The sequence below is a fragment of the Oncorhynchus nerka genome, linkage group LG4 (genome assembly GCF_034236695.1).
Source record: "Oncorhynchus nerka isolate Pitt River linkage group LG4, Oner_Uvic_2.0, whole genome shotgun sequence".
In the NCBI taxonomy this organism is placed as follows: domain Eukaryota; kingdom Metazoa; phylum Chordata; class Actinopteri; order Salmoniformes; family Salmonidae; genus Oncorhynchus; species Oncorhynchus nerka.
In genome coordinates this window covers 64,206,069-64,226,375 of record NC_088399.1, presented here as the reverse complement: position 1 = coordinate 64,226,375, position 20,307 = coordinate 64,206,069, and the positions used below count along the sequence as shown (strand labels likewise).

The window sequence follows — 20,307 nt, the reverse complement described above, 5'->3', positions numbered from 1 at the left end:
CAAAACATGATCACCTTGGTTTGTAACATCTTACAAAGGGTATCATCTTGACCTGTCACTAGGGCTGGGAATTGCTAGGGACCTCACAATGCTATATTATCACGACACTTAGGTGCCAATAAAATATGTTTTGCGATTCTCAAGATACTATATGTATCGGGATTTGATACTGCGATTTTATTGCGATGATGTTATGAACATATTGAACACCATGTCTGCTTTAGAGAGAAAAGACAGAGCATGAGAAAACAAGTTTTGATCAGTCAGGAAATTAAAAGGGCTGAAAACATGTGGGCTCACTATTTAAAAAGAAGACGGAGAACAAACTATAGGAGGAAAAATACTGGAGTTTTGGCGCAGGCACAGCCGACTAGTGCCAGCTAGCTCTACCTATCGCTACCTACAGTAGCAAAATCGATACTTGGAATCAAATATCGATATAATATCGTCCCAAAATAATACTGCGATATGAGACTTGCTTCAGGAAACTAGGCGTATGTCGCACTTCACTACTTCACAGGAGAGGCATTTGAATGGAAACATGTATTTTTTTAATCAAAATGTGTTTTTGGTCAGAAATGCCTGGAACATGTATACTTTCATGTGCTTTAATAACAAACATGTATTATATACGTAAATACGAATAAAAGTGTTAAATTACGAGCCTAGTTGGTCTAGCCACGGAAAAAGACAGGAACCTTCCCGCTAGCCATGATTGGCAGAGATAATGTTTGGGCTGCACATGCCGGGAGATGAGTTTGGATTGGTCTGCCATGTAGCATGCTTCTGTCTATAACGTGAGCTGTTCAGTATGTGTTGATAGTCCTCTCCACAGTGTCATTTTGAAATATATAACGTTAGCCATCTAGAACTACAAAAGGTTTGCTACTTTTCTCAACAACATTGATGCACTGACTTTAGCAGGCGCTATTGACACACGCCACTGTCGGTATGAACCGGAGTGATTTGACACCACTCTGGCCAAACAAGATGTAGCTACAAACAAAAACATAGTTCAAATGGGTCAGGTCTGCTGTGAAGCGTTCACCCATCTATACGGGTAAGAGTCTAGCTACATTTTCAGATATTTTAAGTTTCAAATTTTGTCAGAAAGTTATTTTCTTTGCAAGTTAAAGTGTACTGTTCGTTAGCTAGCGAACGTGTATCATCTGTGTAGTAATATTATTCTAATCAGAAATCCATTTGCATTACTAGTTATAGCCTAATGTTAGCTAGCTAACATTGAACCTAGTTGTTAGCTTTAGCTACCTGCAGATTTATACTACAGCTATGACAATGTTTGTATTGGTAGTAGTACGAATTGGGATTATGCCAATTCATTGTTTGGCTAGCTAGCTAGCACCATGTCTAAACAAAAGGCTCCACTTTGCCAGATGATTACATGATCCATCAAATTAGCCAGGTGTGTCTAGGGGTGATTAAGGCCATCTATTGTATTTAATCAACATGTGTACATATCTAGACAATAGTGACCCCTCCACTTAGCTAGATGTGGCCGGGGGGTGGTTATAGCATTTCCTTGACATGACCCATCAATTTAGACAAGTGTGTCGGGTGAGCATCGTCTAGTAATTATACAAAATTTATAAAATATTTAATCTGGACACTTTCTGTTTTTGATATTGCAAATATGTAAGTAACCATTTCACTGTACTATTTACACCTTCTGTATCCTGTGCATGTGACAAATAAACTTTTGATTTTATTTGATATAGTGTGTGTTTACCATTGATGTCACGCCCTGACCTTAGAGAGCCTTTTTATTTCTCTATTTGGTTAGGTCGGGGTGTGATTTGGGTGGGCAGTATAGTTTCTCTGTCTTAGGCAGCTGTCTATCGTTGTCTTTGATTGGGGATCATACTTAGGCAGCCTTTTTCCACCTTTAGTTTGTGAGATCTTGATTTTGTATAGTTGCTGTGTAGCCTGCAGAACTTTACGTTCGTTTTGTATTTTGTTGTTTTTCGTTGTTCATTTTAATAAAGTAAGATGTTCGCCTACCACGCTGCACCTTGGTTCAATCCATCTCTAAACGATCGTGACAATTGAAGAACAACATGACCTGCACCAAAGCCAGATTGGGATATAGGTATGGGCTAGATAAAGTGTGATTTTACCTGGAGTTTTTCCTTATTGTAGGCTACTACTTTTACCACTTTAATCTAGAAATATTTGGTTGTTTACTAAACTACTCACTTAGTTTAGCACATGGCCACACATGTGAATCCTTAAAGAGATGGGTGGGGCTAAGGCTTAAGAGGGTGTGAACGATGCTGAATGGGTGTAGACAAAGAAGAGCTCTCCATTAGGTGTAGCAAAACTTTCAAGTGTCATTTTCTCAAAAGTGGCGTTTCAAGTTTAGCAAGTTTCAAGCAGAAATACTTTCCCATTGTTCCTCAACTGCGGCAGGTATCCTAACCGAAAGGTTGCTGGATCGAATCCCCAAGCTGACAAGGTAAAAATATGTTGTTCTGCCCCTGAACAAGGCAGTTAACCCACTGTTCCCTGGTAGGCCGTTATTGTAAATAAGAATGTTTTTAACTGACTTGCCTAGTTAAATAAAGGTTAAATAAAATACTGCAGTGTACAATATACAATTTCTAGCTCTGAGTCTCCACTTTTATCCAATGTAACACCATTACACCATTTTAGGGACTACCCGCTGTAGACGTAAAATCGGTAACGCACTCGGTCCGCAAATTACTTTCAGATGTGCTACGTACTCTCGGCCAGCAAACGCTATTGTTGTGTCTGAGTCCTTACTCTTTGATTTTCACTGTGGTGTCCCGGTGGCCATCGTAGTTGTTGTCAAAGATGGGACCGGTGACCACGTTTATGCCGTTATTCTCCTCTGCGTAGCGCTTGAGAAGAGTCCCCTGGAGGTACCTCCATACTTCTGCAGAGTTGAAGGGAAAAGAGAACAAGGGAATAAGACATTCAACAATTGGAGAACCAAATCAAATGTTCTGCAACATTATGTGTAAATTACTTGTTGCCTGAATGCATTTAGGTCATGAACTGAAATGAATGCTTACAGCCAACCTTGGAAAATGCTCTCTATACTGCATTTGTGTATAGCATTTTGTGAATACATGTTATTAATGTGTTATTGCGCCATTTGAATCATGACAGGGCACCTTCTAAGCATTTCAAAAGCCAAAGGCTGCTGGTCTGATCTTGATGCTAATTCCTTCAAGAGGAAGTCAAAGTCATGCCCCACACTAAAAGTCCCCAGACAAGGGAACTGACCTTCACATCCTTTTCTAGTCTTTCACCACACCAGGCTTCACTGGCCTAGATTGAGTCTCTCTTTGCATGTGTGTGTGTGTGTGTGTGTGTGTGTGTGTGGCGGGGGGGGGGATAATGGGGTGTCAGCCTGTCCATTCTCTCCCAGACCTGAGTTCTTCCGACTAGCCTCCCGCCTCACTCCTCCTCCCACCTCTCCCTCCACACATTAGAATGGGCAGTCCAAGCAAAAACGCAGCACAAGAGTCCAGAGGCCCACATGTACTATATATGATGTGATTGGTAACCGTAAAAGCTTTGGAAGGAAGCATCTACCAGAGGAAAACAGAAAGTGAGCAACAAGGATCTCATTTGAGAACCTACAGCATAACAACAACCTTAACAAAAACGCAGTGACAGATTTACTACAATTGATATAAGTAGATATCAGTGAATACTCACTTTTGAACGCAGGGTACATGGGAACAGTGTTCGTGATCAGTGATGCATCATATTTTGATTCAGAAGAGATGGCCAGCTCTAGCATAGAAAATACAAATATAGACTTTCATTTACCTCCCATTTAGGCCTGGAACAAAAGCCTGCACCCCATGTAGCGCCACAAAACCAGGGTCGTCTTCATTAAGCACAAAACGGATTGAAAAAGGAGGTACTATCTGAACTCCAATAAGAAATTCTTGTTTTGCTTCAGTGTGCCTTAATGAACATGACCAAGAGTGGGCAAGTGTGCAACCCACCTGGTGGATAGAGGAAGCCATAGGAGCCATCAGTGTCCTGGCTGTAGGTGGTGCAGGCCTGGCTGTGTTCTAGAGCGACCCGCATGTCTGCTCTCACACACTCAATCACTGGCTCAGGCTCAGGGAGGGGCATGACTTCTTCCTGGAAGGGAATATGTTGTCATTGGTAACACATAGTGAAATCCCATCGCCAAACGAGAGAGAACCGGTACACAAACAGCCAGTGTTAACAAACAGCCAATACAGTGTTGCTGTATGTGATTGGGGCCATGTCATTAGTTGGTATTTGTGTGCTGTATAGTGTCTGGGTCTGTGTAGGGTTCTGTTAGGTTAGTGTTACGCAAGTACCTATCCAGATTCTCTCCCCCCAATAAAACAAAACCAGGCTCATTTTAATACAAAATGCAATTAACCAGTTGAGTCAAAGACCAAAATAACATTTACGATCTCCCAACAGGAGTACTAATTGTTTTCACGCATGCTACTCCTTGCAACCACTCAAGACATTTCAAAAGAGCTTTGGAAAGATATGACCTAATGCTTCCCAAATGGTGGCTCTGGGCCGACTGGTAGGTCATAGCCAGTCCCTGACCAAAGCCTGGGCTGTGACTATGATCTTTTTTGTGTGTCTATTCTGTGGGTAAGAAGAAAACTAGAAAAGCCTTGTGGGTCACAATTCAAAAACCGTTCGGCAACCACTGATCAACGACTCAACATGACCCAGGTCTGAGGACTAGCTCTCAAATCATATGGATCGACTCATTAAATTACTACTACTAGTTTGTTGTGTTCCATGTGATGAATAGCCTACTTGTTTGGGCACTGTGAATGACGTCCATAGGGGCATGGAGAGCTCCTGGCTGTATCCACTGATGAAGTCACTGTGGAGGAGGAGGCTATACGTCGTTTGGAAAAGAACCGCTGGTCGACCGAAGGGTAGGTGTGTGGCGTCTGTGAAAATACCAGTTAATCAAGCAAGTAGGGCAGTAGTTAACCTTGGCTCAAAATCAGTCATTTTGTTTTTGAATTCTACAGCAGGCTATGTGACTATATAGTATTTTAATATTGTCTAAATATTGCAAACTGGATAGTTTATTTTTAATATTTCGACTTACCTGAGTGTTGTTTCATTCAAAGTTCTAAGTTCTTTAGCTGGTTCAATAGAAGGTCCAGAATCCCCTGGCTAGTGTTTTTGGGGGATGTAGCAATGCTAGTGGAAACTAATTGTATCAGTTAGGGCATTAGCATTAGGATTAGCATTAGCATAAGTCAGTGTATTCAAAAGCATGGGGATAAGGCATTGGAGCTGGCTGGAGTAACTCAGGAGTGTGTACAATGTGTAACGCTCTGCACTACGGGTTCTCGACCAACCACATTCTCGTTGTCATGGTGCAACCGAGTTGAGTTGGTAAAGCTCACTCTTCAGCTTGAAATACCACCACCTGTGCCATTTAATTGCTTTTCGGTGGCTCAGCTGGCTAAGGTGTTTCAAGAGGGCGGTCACGTGTATTTGCGAGACAAAGTACGCAAGATCAATCCCCTTCAGTAGTTGACTTGTTAGCTAGGAAGCAAAGCTCTTAAGCAAGTAGCATGCCACCTGTTACAGTGGCTCCATGCCCTGAATCTGCAGTGCGTTCATTTCAAAGGCTGGGGTGGCTGTGGACTAAGAGGGGCGAGTGTAACCGAGTTGAGTTGGTAAAGTTCACTCAGCTTGAAATACCACCACCAACAGCATGGAATTGCTTGAATTATGGTGGCGCAGCTGGCTATGGGGATACGAGAGTGTTTGGGATACAGAGGACACAAGAACAATCCCAGTAGCAGACGTGTGAGTGAGGAAGCAAAGCTGCTAAGCTACACAGTGCCACAGGTTACACGTCAGATGGTTGCTAAGCTCCTGGTCACTCAGTAATTGGGAAAGTCAGGGTGTGAGTTTAAAAAGAGTTCACCCAAATTACAAAATTAGTTTCCCCGTGAGCAGTATATGGACAAGGTAAGACAGAAAACAATGCTTTTGTTTGGTTTACTAGTGTTAAAAAAACACTGATCAATATTAATGATATTAGCATTTTAGGCGTTTCATGTCATACCTTGTCACGAGAGACTAGGCCAGTTGTAATACTTTTGAATGTACCGCTAACTGATACAATCTTTCACATTTTCAACAACTGTTAGCCTGGAGATTCTGGAAGTTGGTAAATAACCAGCAAGCAAACGTTTAAATTATTTGGATTACTTCATAACACCCTAGGTAAGTGGAAAATAAGTACACAAAAAAAAGACTTTAAATAAACTTTAACCAAAAAAAATAAAAAATAAAAAATAAGATTGACACTTACCATCTACGTCTGGGCTGAATCTCTGATTGTTCTCCTCCACTTTGTTCTGTAACAGAGGAACAGAGACCTTAAAGTCCCAGTGCAGTCAAAAGCGTGATTTCCCTGTGTGTTATATACATTGAACAAAAATAAAAATGCAACCTGCAACAATTTCAAAGATTTTACTGAGTTACAGTTCATATAAGGAAATCAGTCAATTGAAATAAATTCATGAAATCTGTGGATTTCACATGACTAGGAATACAGATATGCATCTGTTGGTCACAGACACCTTAAAAAAAAGGTAGAGGCGTGGATTAGAAAACCACCGTTTGCCTCAGGCACAACACATCTCATCTCACAACACAACACATCTCTTTCGCATAGAGTGGATCAGGCTGTTGAATGTGGCCTGTGGAATGTTGTCCCACTCCTCTTCAATGGCTGTGTGAAGTTGCTGGATATTGGTGGGAAATGGAAAATGCTGTCGTTGACATCAGCAAACCGCTCGCCCACACAACACAATCTGCCCGGTACAGTTGAAACCGGGATTCATTCAGCGTGCCAGTGGCCATCGAAGGAGAGCATTTGACGCAGATGAGCTTCCCGGAGACGGTTTCTGACGGTTTGTACAGACATTTTTCAGTTGTGCAAACCCACAGGTTCATCAGCTGTCCAGGTGGCTGGTCTCAGATGATCCCTTAGGTGAAGAAACTGGAAGTGGAGGCCCTGGGCTGGCGTGGTTACATGTGGTCTGTGCTTGTGAGGCAGGTTGGACGTACTGCCAAATTCTCTAAAACGACTTTGGTGTCACGTATACTCCCCCTCTGGCCTCTAGGTCACACGACTGCTGATTATTAGGCACACCTGTCATCATCGTCACGCACACCAGCGCTTATTGACACTCACCTGGACTTCATCACCTCCTTGATTACCTGCCCTAGTTATGTCACTCCCTTTGGTTCCTTTCCCAATGTATTATTGTTTCTGTATCTGTTTCATGTCGGTGCGCTGTTCATGTTTCTTGTTTTGTTCATGTTCGTTTATTTATTAAATGCCTTCACTCCCTGAACTTGCTTCCCGACTCTCAAGAGTACATCGTTACAGTTGGTAGAGAAATTAACATTAAATTCTCTGGCAACAGCTCTGGTGGACATTCCTGCAGTCAGCATGCTATTTGCATGCTCCCTCAACTTGAGACATCTGTGGCATTGTCTGTGTAATGATCAGGTTGTTTAACTTCTTATGGCTGGGGGGCAGTATTGAGTAGCTTGGATGAATAAGGTGCCCAGAGTAAACTACCTGCTACTCAGGCCCAGAAGCTAAGGCATGCATGGTATTAGTAGATTCGGATAGAAAACACTCTGAAGTTTCTAAAACGGTTTGAATGATGTCTGTGAGTATAATAGAACTCATATGGCAGGCAAAAACATGAGAAAAAATCCAACCAGGAAGTGGGAAGATTGTAGGTTTTCAATTCTTTGCCTATCCAAGATACAGTGTAAATGTGGTCCAATTGCACTTCCTAAGGCTTTCACTAGATGTCAACAGTCTTTAGAACCTTGTTTCGGGCTTCTACTGTGAAGGGGGAGCAAATAAGAGTTGTTTGACTAAGGGGTCTGGCAGAGTGCCATGAGCTAAGTCATGCGCGTGGCCATGAGAGCGAGCTGTGTTCCTTTTCATTTCTAAAGAGAAAGGAATTGTCCGGTTGAAACATTATTGAAGATTTATGTTAAAAACATCCTAAAGATTGATTCTATACATCGTTTGACATGTTTCTACGAACTGTAATATAACCTTTTTGACTTTTCGTCTGGACTAAGTGCCTGCACCTCGTGAATTTGGATTTGTGAACTAAAGGCACAAACAAAAAGGAGGTATTTGGACATAAATGATGGACTTTATCGAACAAAACAAACATTTATTGTGGAACTGGGATTCCTGGGAGTGCATTCCGATGAAGATCATCAAAGGTAAGTGAATATTTATAATGCTATTTCTAACTTCTGTTGACTCCACAACATGGCGTGTATCTGTATGGCTTGTTTTGGTCCCTGAGCGCTGTACTCAGTTTATTGCATGGTGTGCTTTTTCCGTAAACCTTTTTTGAAATCTGACACAGCGGTTGCATTAAGGAGAAGTATATCTTTAATTCCATGTATAACACTTATATTTTCATCAACATTTATGATGTGTCACGCCCTGGCTATAGAGAGGTTTTTATTCTCTATTTTGGTTAGGCCAGGGTGTAACTAGGGTGGGCATTCTAGTTTCTTTATTTCTATGTTGGTGTGGTTCCCAATCAGAGGTAGCAGGTCTATTGTTGTCTCTGATTGTGGATCATATATAAGTTGTCCTTTTTCGTTTGGGTTTTGTGGGTAGTTTTCTGTATAGTTTATTTGCTTTACAGAACTGTTCGTCTTTCACGTTGTTATTTTGTTTGAGTGTTTTGATAAATAAAAATCATGAACACTTACCAAGCTGCGCTTTGGTCTGATACTCATTCTGACGAGAGCCGTTACATGATGAGTATTTCTGTAAATTGATGTGGCTCTCTGCAAAATCACTGGATGTTTTGGAAGCAAAACATTACTGAACATAACGCGCCAATGTAAACTGAGATTTTTGGATATAAATATGAACTTTAGCGAACAAAACATACATGTATTGTGTAACATGAAGTCCTATGAGTGTCATCTGATAAAGATCATCAAAGGTTAGTGATTAATTTTATCTCTATTTCTGCTTTTTGTGACTCCTCTCTTTGGCTGGAAAAATGGCTGTGTTTTTCTGTGACTAGGTGCTGACCTAACATAATCGCATGGTATGCTTTCGTCGTAAAGCCTTTTTGGAATCGGACACTGTGGTGCGATTAACAACAAGTTTATGTTTAAAATGGTGTGTAATACTTGTATGTTTGAGGAATTGTAATTATGAGATTTCTGTTGTTTGAATTTGGCGCCCTGCACTTTCACTGGCTGTTGTCAAATCGATCACATTAACGGGATTTTAGCCGTAAGAAGTTAATCAGCTTTCTTCATATGCTATACCTGTGAGGTGGATGGATTATCTTGGCAAAGGTGAAATGGTCACAGTTGGATGTAAACAAATGTGTGATTTTTATTTTATTTTTTTATAAATACTTTTTTTGTGCGTAAGGAACATTTCTGAGATATTTTATTTCAGCTCATGAATCATGGGACCAATACAAACACATTGAAAACCAGATTCCCTACATGGAACAGCAGATCGTCCCCCCTACAAAAATCAAAAAAGTTTGTTCTGAAGTGTCTGTCCTATATTTACATTTAGCAGACGCTCTTATCCAGAGCAACTTACAGCGGCAATTAGGGTTAAGTGACGCTAAACAGTCTCCATATATACTTGCATTCATCGGACATCAACCTTAGGGGTTTAAAAAGGAATGGACTTGATCCTGTTACTCAATAAAACTCTTTGAGTTGGTTCCCACTCATGACCTCCCCACTGACCTCATTGTCACAGCTACATCCCAGGTCGTAGGTTGTGGCAGAGGATGTGTCAGAGCTGGTGGGAGGGGTCACTTCCTCTGGCATGGTGGGTGTGAAAGGAGGGGCTTTCAGCATGTCATTCAGACTGCCATGGGTTCCATTGTTAGGGGCAGGGGTCAAGCCCAGGAGGTCTGAGAAAGAAGGGCATATGAGATTGATTTAGTATGCAACAAAGTTTCCACTGAAACGTTTCATTTCCTAGTTATGAAATATTTATTGTAAATATCTGGTGCCAAGGAATAAGCTCTTAATAGCACTTAAGTAAAGAAAGAAATCGTACCGCACATGACATTGTACAACTCAATACTTTCAAATTCTGTCACTTTTGTCTGGAACATAAAGCTTGGTCCGTAGCCCAAAAAGATTGTCTATACAGGGAACAAACATTGGAAACAATGTAAACACAAGCAGCTAAGAATATGATATCTGGAAAATGTTACAATTATATCATTTTGATTTAAGTGGTTTACCCGCATACTGGTGATCTTATTGTCAAATCCGTGGTCACCAAAGAAACCACATCTCCCAGGATTCCTCCTGTTTTCAGGCACTTTCCTGCATAACATAGAATATACAAAATAAAAAGCATTAGACAAATGCCAATTTGTCCCCAAATTCCACTTTTTAACTTAATCTAAACTCAGCAAAAATAAATGTTCCTTTTTCAGGACCCTGTCTTTCAAAGATAATTCGTAAAAATCCAAATAACAAATATCTTCATTGTAAAGGGTTTAAACACTGCTTCCCATGCTTGTTCAATGAACCATAAATAATTAATGAACATGCACTTGTGGAACGGTCGTTAAGACACTAACAGCTTACAGACAGTAGGCAATTAATGTCACTAAAGAGGCCTTTCTACTAACTCTGAAAAACACCAAAAGAAAGATGCCCAGGGTCCCTGCTCATCTACGTGAACGTGCCTTAGGCATGCTGCAAGGAGGCATGTGGACTGCAGATATGGCCAGGGCAATAAATTGCAATGTACGTACTGTGAGGCGCAGAAGACAGCGCTACAGGGAGACAAGATGGACAGCTGATCGTCCTCGCAGTGGCAGACCACGTGTAAAAACACTTGCACAGGATTGGTACATCTGAACATCACACTTGCGGGACAGGTACAGGATGGCAACAACAACTGCCCGAGTTACCCCAGGAATGCACAATCCCTCCATCAGTGCTCAGACTGTCCGCAATAGGCTGAGAGAGGCTGGACTGAGGGCTTGTAGGCCTGTTGTAAGGCAGGTCCTCATCAGACATCACCGGCAACAACGTTGCCTATGGGCACAAACCCACCATCGCTGGACCAGACAGGACTGGCAAAAAAGTGCTCTTTACTAACGAGTCGCGGTTTTGTCTCACCAGGGGTGATGGTCGGATTCGCGTTTATCGTCAAAGGAATGAGCGTTACACCGAGGCCTGTACTCTGGAGCAGGATCGATTTGGAGGTGGAGGGTCCGTCATGGTCTGGGGCGGTGTGTCACAGCATCATCGGACTGAGCTTGTTGTCATTGCAGGGAATCTCAACGCTGTGCGTTAAAGGGAAGACATCCTGCTCCATCATGTGGTACCCTTCCTGCAGGCTCATCCTGACATGACCCTCCAGCATGACAATGCCACCATTCATACTGCTCATTCTGTGCGTGATTTCCTGCAAGACAGGAATGTCAGTGTTCTGCCATAGCCAGCGAAGAGCCCGGATCTCAATCCCATTGAGTACGTCTGGGACCTGTTGGATCAGAGGGTGAGGGCTAGGGCATTCCCCCTAGACATGTCAGGGAACTTGCAGGTGCCTTGGTGGAAGAGTGGGGTAACATCTCACAGCAAGAACTGGCAAATCTGGTGCAGTCCATGAGGAGGAGATGCACTGCAGTACTTGTTGCAGCTGGTGGCCACACCAGATTACTGACTGTTACTTTTGATTTTGACCCCCCTTTGTTCAGAGACACATTATTCAGTTTGTCTCAGTTGTGGAAACTTGTTATGTTCATACAAATATTTACACATGTTAAGTTTGCTGAAAATAAACGCAGTTGACAGTGAGAGGATGTTTTTTTTTGCTGAGTTTAGTTGACTTGATAGTACTAGTAGTGTAGAAAAATACAATACTTGGCAATGTGCCACTTTCTCTCCATGAGTAAGTGGACATCCTCAATTCTGCGGTTGTTGGCGTAGTGAAGCCGTTTTGGGAGGTGTTGTTTCAAGTAAGGCTTAAAGTGCTGGGTTGGCATTTTACACTGTAAAACAAGGTCATTACATGGAGTCCGTGATCTCTTATGTAGATGACTTACAGGAAGTTCTACACAGCCAGCAAAATAACTAACAAAAACATAATAATTGTTTTGTTTCGTAAATGTTTCATGTGTACTTACTGTAAGATTTGCCACAACTACTTTTGGGTCGTCTGAAAAATTGTAAACATAAAAAAGTAAAACAGCTATATAGGAAAATATGTACTAGAAAGAAAGAAAGATGTGTGAACACATTCTAGTTCACACATCTATCCAGCTATGTCCATTCTCTTACAGTACTGTGTAACTCACAGGTGGTTGACTTGGGATCCCGGGCCCGGATTCTCCCAAGAGATCCAGGGATCAGATTGATCTCGTCCACGTTCACAGGATAGGTACTGAGGAACTCAGTCCTTTCACAGTGGGCCTCCTCCATTCCTAGGGGCAGAAAGAGACAAGTTATTTTTATGTAATTTATTTAATCAAAAATTAATTTACATTTTATTTAACTAGGTATGTCAGTTAAGAACAAATTCTTATTTCCGTCCAAACTGGACGGAAATGGACATCATCCAAGACTGTGCAGCAAGCAACATCAGCCCTGAGACACCGTGGGGAATATCCAGCATGGAAGAGGAGGCTTTGGCCTGGCAGCAAGCAAACCAACGTTCCATAAGGCAACAACATCTGAACGCAGGAAGCTGGTGGTCGAGGAGGTGCGTAGACAGGAGGAGACTGCAAGAAGTGCAAAGGCTGTCTCTCTTGCTAAACAAGGGCAATGGACTCGGTGGGAAGGCCTGGAGAGGAGAAAGATCAACTGGAGTGAGCTTTGGCAAATGGAGGCAAGCAACGTCAGCTTCATCATAAGAGCTGTTTATGATGTGCTTCCATCACCAAAAAATCTACATCAATGGTATGGCGAGGACTCGACCTGCCCCCTCTGCCCAGCTCCAGCGACTCTCAGGCATATAATGACAGGTTGCAAGACCAGCCTCTCACAAGGCCGCTACACCTGGAGGCACAATCAGGTCCTCAAGAGCCTGGCTGCAGCACTTGAGACCAAGAGGAGTGCAACCAATTCATTACCTCCAAAAACAAGCAATCCCGTCAAAACAACAACATTCATCCGGGAGGGACAGAAAAGGCCCAAGTATCCTCCTACAAAGCCAGAAACTGGACACCTAGCCATGGCCCGGGACTGGAAGATGCTTGTCGATATTGGCCAGCAACTCATTTTTCCACCAGAGATTGCTTCTACCAACCTTAGGCCAGACATGGTACTCTGGTCCCCTTCACGAAAGGCTGTGTACATCATAGAGCTCACAGTCCCGTGGGAAAACTCTGTTGAAGAGGCCTACGAGCGTAAGAAACTGCGTTACACAGAGTTGGCAGCAGACGCAACTCAGCGTGGCTGGAATGCAAAGGTCTGGCCAGTTGAAGTGGGATGCAGAGGATTCGTGGCTTCTTCCATCATCAGGTTGCTGAAAGAACTTGGAATCCATGGACAGGCTCTGCGGCAGACCGTCAGAGCAGTTTCTCAAGCAGCTGAAAGAGGCAGCCAGTGGATCTGGATCAAACGGAAGGACCCTTGCTGGGCTATAACTTCATGACCCCCCACCCCCACCTGAGAACCCAATTCAGATCCCTCCAACTTGAGGAGGGCATATGAGGTATGCGGTCAGCTGTATGGCTGGCTCAGGGAAGAGGACGCCCCTGTCTTGCATAGTCCCGTGGGACATCTTAATTGGGCATGGGACACAAGCTAAGGCTTGATTACCCTTTAGCTGGCCACCTTTGATGAGGGTGTTTAGTGATTAAAGGCCGAAACACCCACTGATTCGAAGGCACACTACTGAGGATGTGTCCCAAAATTGACATCTTACCCCAGTCTAAGAAATAAACCTCCCATGCCACTCTGTCAACATCACGGCAAATCTCATGTGAGTGCATTCCATCTATTGGCACAATGGACAGTTTTTAACATCTCGTCCCGTGTTTTATGATTCTTCTACAATGACGGCCTTACGCATAAGTCAAGGTTAGTAAACATTTCCCATGGAACAAAAGTCGACATGGGACTTCACAATAACTTCATTTAATGGTTCCAAAATGTTTTTCTGGTTGCAGACATCAAATAACAAGATTACAACAAGGTAAATATGTATTTTTTCACACTGTTAACAAGACATCAGGGAAATCTGTTTTTGTGTTATTCGGACAGTTAACCAGAGTAGACATAGGCTCCTTGTGGCCCGTTGTTCCATACCATGGTCTCCAACGACGATGACGTTAACGCAGCGGTGTAGGTTCATCTGCTTCAGGCCGTTCATCAGCTGACCAATGACATTATCAATCTCCCTCAGGGGGTTGTCCAACTATAACACACAAAACACACAAAGGTTACTACAGTAAGCCATACCTCAACAACAATCTCTGGAATTTGTCATGACCTGTATTTACAGTATTAATGTGTAAAAATGCGTAAATATCACCAAAGTTAGAGACCGCAACATGATTTAGCTCTTTATCCCCTTAAGATGAGTTGCCCTTACGTGAACCCCTCCCCCACAACACCCACCCCGCCCCATAGCAACCATCAACTATCTCTGGCCTAATCTCATCCACCAGCCGGCTCTCTCTCTCTGTCGAACCAATTCGGGACTGGGGACGAGGTTATGTCTGTCCCAATCAAAGGAGCTCACCTCGTTGCTGAAGGGTCCCAGTCTGTGTCCGAATGTGTCGGGCTGCTCTGAGTGGACAGCGTATACATAGGGCCTAGAAATATCACAGACACACAGCTCAACCTCTGACCTATTCAGTACAGTACAGCAGCTTGATTCTCCTATCTATTAACACTCTTATAAGGCTGAGTAGCTTAGTCCCTCTCTGAGTCTTTTGGGGAAATTGGTGGAAGTGAGGTTGGTGCAGATTGATGTTCATATTTAATGAGCATTGGGGAAGAATATCTAACCTCTCATCGTCAGGAAGACTAAGCCAACGCAGGATGGTCAGGATTCTCCTCTCCAGTGGAATCACCCTGCAACGACAGACATGTCAGTCAAGTACACTTGCAAGTATCTCATGACTTAGTTCTAGAATAACTACATGTTATGAGGGTACATTATTTTGCTAAAAGAAATATCAACCAAAGTTTTTGCCTGGCAGTCTAACATGTGTTTATGCTAATTCGTGCAACTCGCTAGCAAAACAAACTGGGCTCTAGGCTACCATGCTTTGGAAGCTCAATGGCCAATGTGTCTGATTGCGTGGGGGGGGGGCATTGTTTGTATGGATGTGCCACAGGAAGGACCAGCTCCCTCGTCATTATTAGTTAATAGATGTGCAAATGATTTTCACTATTTCAGTAAAATCACAACTTATTTGCATTTATTATCCCTTATTATCATCTTTATATTAAGTTTCACCACTCAGTATTAATGTTTTATAAATAATGAATGGTCTTGGTTTTTTAATCAACTGATCAATTATTTGTTGTGTCATTTTGCTCTCAACAGGCCACCGTCGTTGACGGTCAAATAGCCATTGACAAAGAGACCACGTTAACTCACCACGGCCAGAAGAAGGTTCCTGCCTTCACCCCTTGCTTCTCTGCAGTGATCCAGATCTACAGATACATGGAAACAGGTATCGTTCCAAGCACCGATATAAAACATGAGGCATACAGTATGCAACAACAACAACAAAAAACATTCATTATCCATTCCTAACCACTTGATGCTGCTCCAAGTTACCGTCTTACATTAGAAATGTCATTGTGATTCTGCAAACCTTTAGTCTATTTCCCTAAGTTTAAAAACTGTGTAAGCGTGAAGAAATGGACAGTGTCTGTGCACTTACAGGTTGGCCACCCCACCAGCGGTGGTTCAGTTTCTCCCTCCCCCTCAGGCTGAAGTTGGCGTCAAACACGGGGTCATGCATGGAGTTGCCCACTATTCCATGAGACTCGGGATATAGCCCCTTGAAAACATCACAACTCATAGATATACCAGTGAAACATAATTGACGAAGATCTGTATAAAAGTTGTTACAATGTTATTATAATGCATAATGTTGTTACAATGTATATGAATTGGGATCCATCTAATTGAAAACATATTTTATTTCAAGTTTCAATAAAACAGTGGTATATTCATATGGACATGCATGGGAATAAGTAACCATACCGTGGCAAGAGTATACAAATTGGGGAAAGTTTTGGAGGGGTACACTGGTCGCATGTAGGGTGCATGAGTGCCACATGTTCCTATATGGAAAGAAATGAGCAAATGATCAATATATTATCAGTAGCCTAGAATCATTCATCACACTGCATGAAATCTAAAGTGAAAGCACCTCACTTCAACTCGTCCACTCCGGTTCTAAAATCTAATAGTAGCGTAGTAGGAGAATGTTGTTTTATTCCTAGAGACTTCTGCCTCTGCATTGCTTGCTCTTTGGGGGTTTTAGGCTGGGTATCTGTAAGGCAGTCTGTGACAACTGCTGATGTAAAAAAGAAATGTATAAAATACATTTGATTGATATGTAACTAAGTCGCTTGGGTTCCTGACTTTGTCTGCCTTCAACAACAGTATAGCTACACTATGGCCTATCTAGTGTCAGGGTGTGAGTGGGAGTGACTTACTCAGTTTCTCCATGTTGGGGATCACCGCTTTGCCCTTCTTCATGTAGGAGTCCCGGAACCCATCCACCGACAGCATGATCAGAGGAGGACGGATAAAACTGGGAATAAGGACCAAATACTCAAAAGCTGTCATGGAAAATGAGCTGTTGATGGGATGTCACTTGTTTAGTTTACACAAATGATATGGGAACCATATGGCCTTGTAGTGTTAGGTCAAAAGGTGTCCACCGGGCTACTGGTTCCAGTCCAAGTTGGAGGCGACTGCTGTGCTGCTGCCCCTTTCCCCCAGACCATAAAGCCACTGTCACTGTTTCTGAGGATAAAATCATTAACGTTTATTGAGTTTTTGATTCAAACTTACCCTGCAGGACATTCAGGGCCTGTGATCTCCTCACACTCATCGTCCACCCATTTAGTGTCTCCTGCAAATAGGAGAACTTGAAAAGTTAAAATCTAGCGCAAGTCTGCAAAAGTCTGTTGCCAGTGCATTGGAATTTGATTCAGAAGAAGAATTTCCCTCACACTGCTTGTTGCAAAGTTTCACTTCTTCATTTTGAAAGTATTTGGATGATCAAAGCTTGTCAGAGTGTGAGAAGAATAGAAAACATGCATGCAATGTAGAACCCTCAAACTCAACTCGGGACCTCACTGCGTCTTTTTCACTGTTGCCTTTTAATTAGGGACTGATTTAGACCTGGGACACCAGGTGGGTGCAATTAATTATTAGGTAGAAACAGAAAACCAGCAGACTCTGGACCACGAGTGTAAGAGTTGAATACCCCTGATGTAGAATGTGAAAGTTACTATGTATATAAGAGACTCACAACTTTTTATAGGTTCATTGTAGTGTAACAACAGTGAAACTAATGCACTTCTGCAGTCCAAAGGGAAAATGCACAACAAGAACCCAAAGCCCACATTCTACTTTTCCTTCTAACCGACTGCCTTCTCATTTGGTTCCAATACGGAATGAACTGACCTAAATTCACTTTCTTCAAAAGCCTTTCACACATCCCTAGTTCGAGTGTGTACCTTTGCAGAGGGCTTTGTAGTTGGTGCAGCAGTCTCCTCTGGCCAGACAGTCCTCTGAGCAGTGGCAAGCGTGGTCATTGTTTCTCGTCTCCCCACAGCGATCTTCACTGCACTCAAAGCTCCCCGCTGCACCAGGGAAGGGACATAAGAGTCTGTATTCACCATCAACAACTAGCTACTACAAAACCATAGTCATGTCTCATGCACACACACAAAATCAGATAGCAAATTCCATATCAGCCATTGTTTAATTTGGTGTACATTATTTTTAACAGTAGTGGATGGTTATACCCTGTGCATACTGGGGAATATAACTGGGTGGTTCGAGCCCTGAATGCTGATTGGCTGAAAGCTGTGGTTAATCAGACCGTATACCACAGGTATGGAAAAACATTTATTTATACTGCTCTAATTACATTGGTAACCAGTTTATATTAGCAATAAGGCACCTCAGGGGTTTGTGGTAATTTTGCCAATATACGTATCACGGCTAAGGGCTGAATCCAGGCACTCTGTATTGCGGGTATACAAACCTGTTTTTAAACAGTGCTCGTCGAAATCTGAGCAGCAGCTGTAGTAGGTTTTGCACAAGTTGTCACATCTGCAACCTGGCGGTAAAGCTTCCTCCAATTCAAAACATCTGCCCTTACATGATCCTGCGGAGCTAACCCACAGGGAGTCTGAGAGAGCTGGGACAATAGAACACAATTAGCATCAGCGCTAACGAGACACACCGACACACCAACAAGTGATTGACACAACGTCCATGGATGTGTCCTTAATATGGACACCATACTCGCTAGCAAAGACTTCAGCGTGCTGAAGACGTAGCCTGGTAAACACAGTTTGTGTGTGCTACACATAATAGGCTATGGTATCGTGACGACACAAATGACCACGGCTAAAGGCAACCAGGCTGCAGGAAATGTTACGTCAATCTTAAATATTGGGTTACCACTGTACGTCTATTCGCCTACTGTTCCAGACAAAAGGTGCAATATGGAAGAAAAGGTACAGTGGTGATGCCAATGAACAGTTTACATCCTTGAACGGACAAAACAGTTCCATTACTCTCTATTTTATTATACTGTAATAAAACCATTATTAGTCAACTGTGTCAGAGCAGGAAAGGCCAAACGTCAACACATCGATCCACGTCTCACTTTTGGTTTGGGGCGGAGATCCCGCATCTTCTCCAGGTCCACTTGCTTGAAAGACATATGCCACACTAACACTGGATCCCACAAGGAGTGCGAAGAGAACAACTGCCTGAGAAGAAGAGATAGACGTCACCCTGAAGCTGTTCACAGAATCAAGGAGTCAAGCCTAGAACATTAGGTAATCCACCTGATGAATTCAAACAAATGCCCAAATCCTTTTTTACTGGTACAAAAATACCAGTTATATACTGTGACAACTTAGATATGTGTACACTGGTTGATGTCAACTACATTCAAATACTCAAGCTGAGCATGATTTAGCCTACACTGTACAATTGAACCAATGGAATAGTCCCAAAAAAATCAAGTGCCCTTAAATAGGGTAGTTGAAAGCATTTGACCTATAGCCTATTTTTGACTCAGGTCTGATGATAGCACCATCCTATTGACAAATATTCTGTTGTTACTAGTGTGTGTTGAGCTTGAAATATGATCAAACAAACCAGAGTGTCATTGAAGAGAGGAACATAATATTGTTACCCTTGAAGTACTCCTTTACAACTATCACAACTAGTGGTTGCCTTTTGTTATTCCATAAGCAGCCCACGGTTTGAAGTTTGAAGAGAGGTTTGTTTTTCAATTGGAGGATAGACAAGCTGAACTTATGTGTAACTTGATTATCACGGCAAAATATTTCATACACAAATATCGCTATTTGAAAACGATCCCCCTGTTTATTGTCTTTTTGAAAGTTATTGACAGTGGTTTAAAATAGTCCAAACAAGCCCTTTATGTTCACAATCTTTGTAATTTGATCCCTGATTAGACCACCCTGTGTATTTTTTTAATGCTCAGGTCTATGTGAAATTGTCCAAAACAATAATCTTAGCAGATACTGATATTTGTGTCAGCGAAGAGAAAACTTAAATGAATGTGATTCATTATATAAGCTAATCAGTCTGAGCAGACGATTCCTGTCACTCATTGATTGCATCGCTATTGATTCAAGTTCATCTGAACTGCTGCACTTAAAACGATACATCTGACACATAGTCAGTCCTATTCAGTTTCAGTTGAAACATTTACTCTGAAATAAATGCTGGCATCAATTAAGAAAATGTAAAATAATGTGTTGCAGAACATAACCGAGCCTTACATGACTATACACAATATGCATCACTAGCCAATTTAGCATGTTTACTTGCCCGGGTAAACAAGTGCGTGTGCCACTATTTACGGACTGTATGTAGCCTACCGACAATTTGGCTATTGTTTATTTTTCGTAGTTAATGCATTATGCACAGGATGAATCATTACATACGTGTTATTATAGCTCGCTTGCAAGATCTGGACGCCTGTTGCAAGGACGCATTTAGCATTTTGTCAGGTTGCC

At 42.3% G+C, this 20,307-nt stretch overlaps 1 protein-coding gene across 2 annotated transcripts in view; it reads right to left on the bottom strand.

Moving 5' to 3' along the window:
* Nucleotides 1-20,307, bottom strand: part of LOC115128415 (ectonucleotide pyrophosphatase/phosphodiesterase family member 2-like) — a 32,439-nt gene that overhangs the window by 11,895 nt on the left and 237 nt on the right. For both annotated transcript variants that reach the window (XR_010463826.1, XM_029658243.2), the window contains exons 2-23: nucleotides 18,918-19,023; nucleotides 18,288-18,443; nucleotides 17,755-17,880; nucleotides 17,084-17,144; nucleotides 16,723-16,820; nucleotides 16,265-16,344; nucleotides 15,939-16,058; nucleotides 15,650-15,705; nucleotides 15,052-15,117; nucleotides 14,783-14,855; nucleotides 14,347-14,455; nucleotides 12,393-12,518; nucleotides 12,222-12,253; nucleotides 11,959-12,086; nucleotides 10,320-10,404; nucleotides 10,130-10,217; nucleotides 9,811-9,980; nucleotides 6,341-6,386; nucleotides 4,813-4,952; nucleotides 4,002-4,143; nucleotides 3,706-3,783; nucleotides 2,782-2,914 (exon numbers count right to left, since the gene is read on the bottom strand). Coding sequence is in view for 1 of the 2 variants with exons in the window: in XM_029658243.2 (XP_029514103.1) it covers nucleotides 2,782-2,914; nucleotides 3,706-3,783; nucleotides 4,002-4,143; nucleotides 4,813-4,952; nucleotides 6,341-6,386; nucleotides 9,811-9,980; nucleotides 10,130-10,217; nucleotides 10,320-10,404; nucleotides 11,959-12,086; nucleotides 12,222-12,253; nucleotides 12,393-12,518; nucleotides 14,347-14,455; nucleotides 14,783-14,855; nucleotides 15,052-15,117; nucleotides 15,650-15,705; nucleotides 15,939-16,058; nucleotides 16,265-16,344; nucleotides 16,723-16,820; nucleotides 17,084-17,144; nucleotides 17,755-17,880; nucleotides 18,288-18,443; nucleotides 18,918-19,023 (2,219 nt within the window). In the remaining variant the exon portion in view is untranslated. The remainder of the gene's footprint in view (nucleotides 1-2,781; nucleotides 2,915-3,705; nucleotides 3,784-4,001; nucleotides 4,144-4,812; nucleotides 4,953-6,340; nucleotides 6,387-9,810; nucleotides 9,981-10,129; nucleotides 10,218-10,319; nucleotides 10,405-11,958; nucleotides 12,087-12,221; nucleotides 12,254-12,392; nucleotides 12,519-14,346; nucleotides 14,456-14,782; nucleotides 14,856-15,051; nucleotides 15,118-15,649; nucleotides 15,706-15,938; nucleotides 16,059-16,264; nucleotides 16,345-16,722; nucleotides 16,821-17,083; nucleotides 17,145-17,754; nucleotides 17,881-18,287; nucleotides 18,444-18,917; nucleotides 19,024-20,307) is intronic.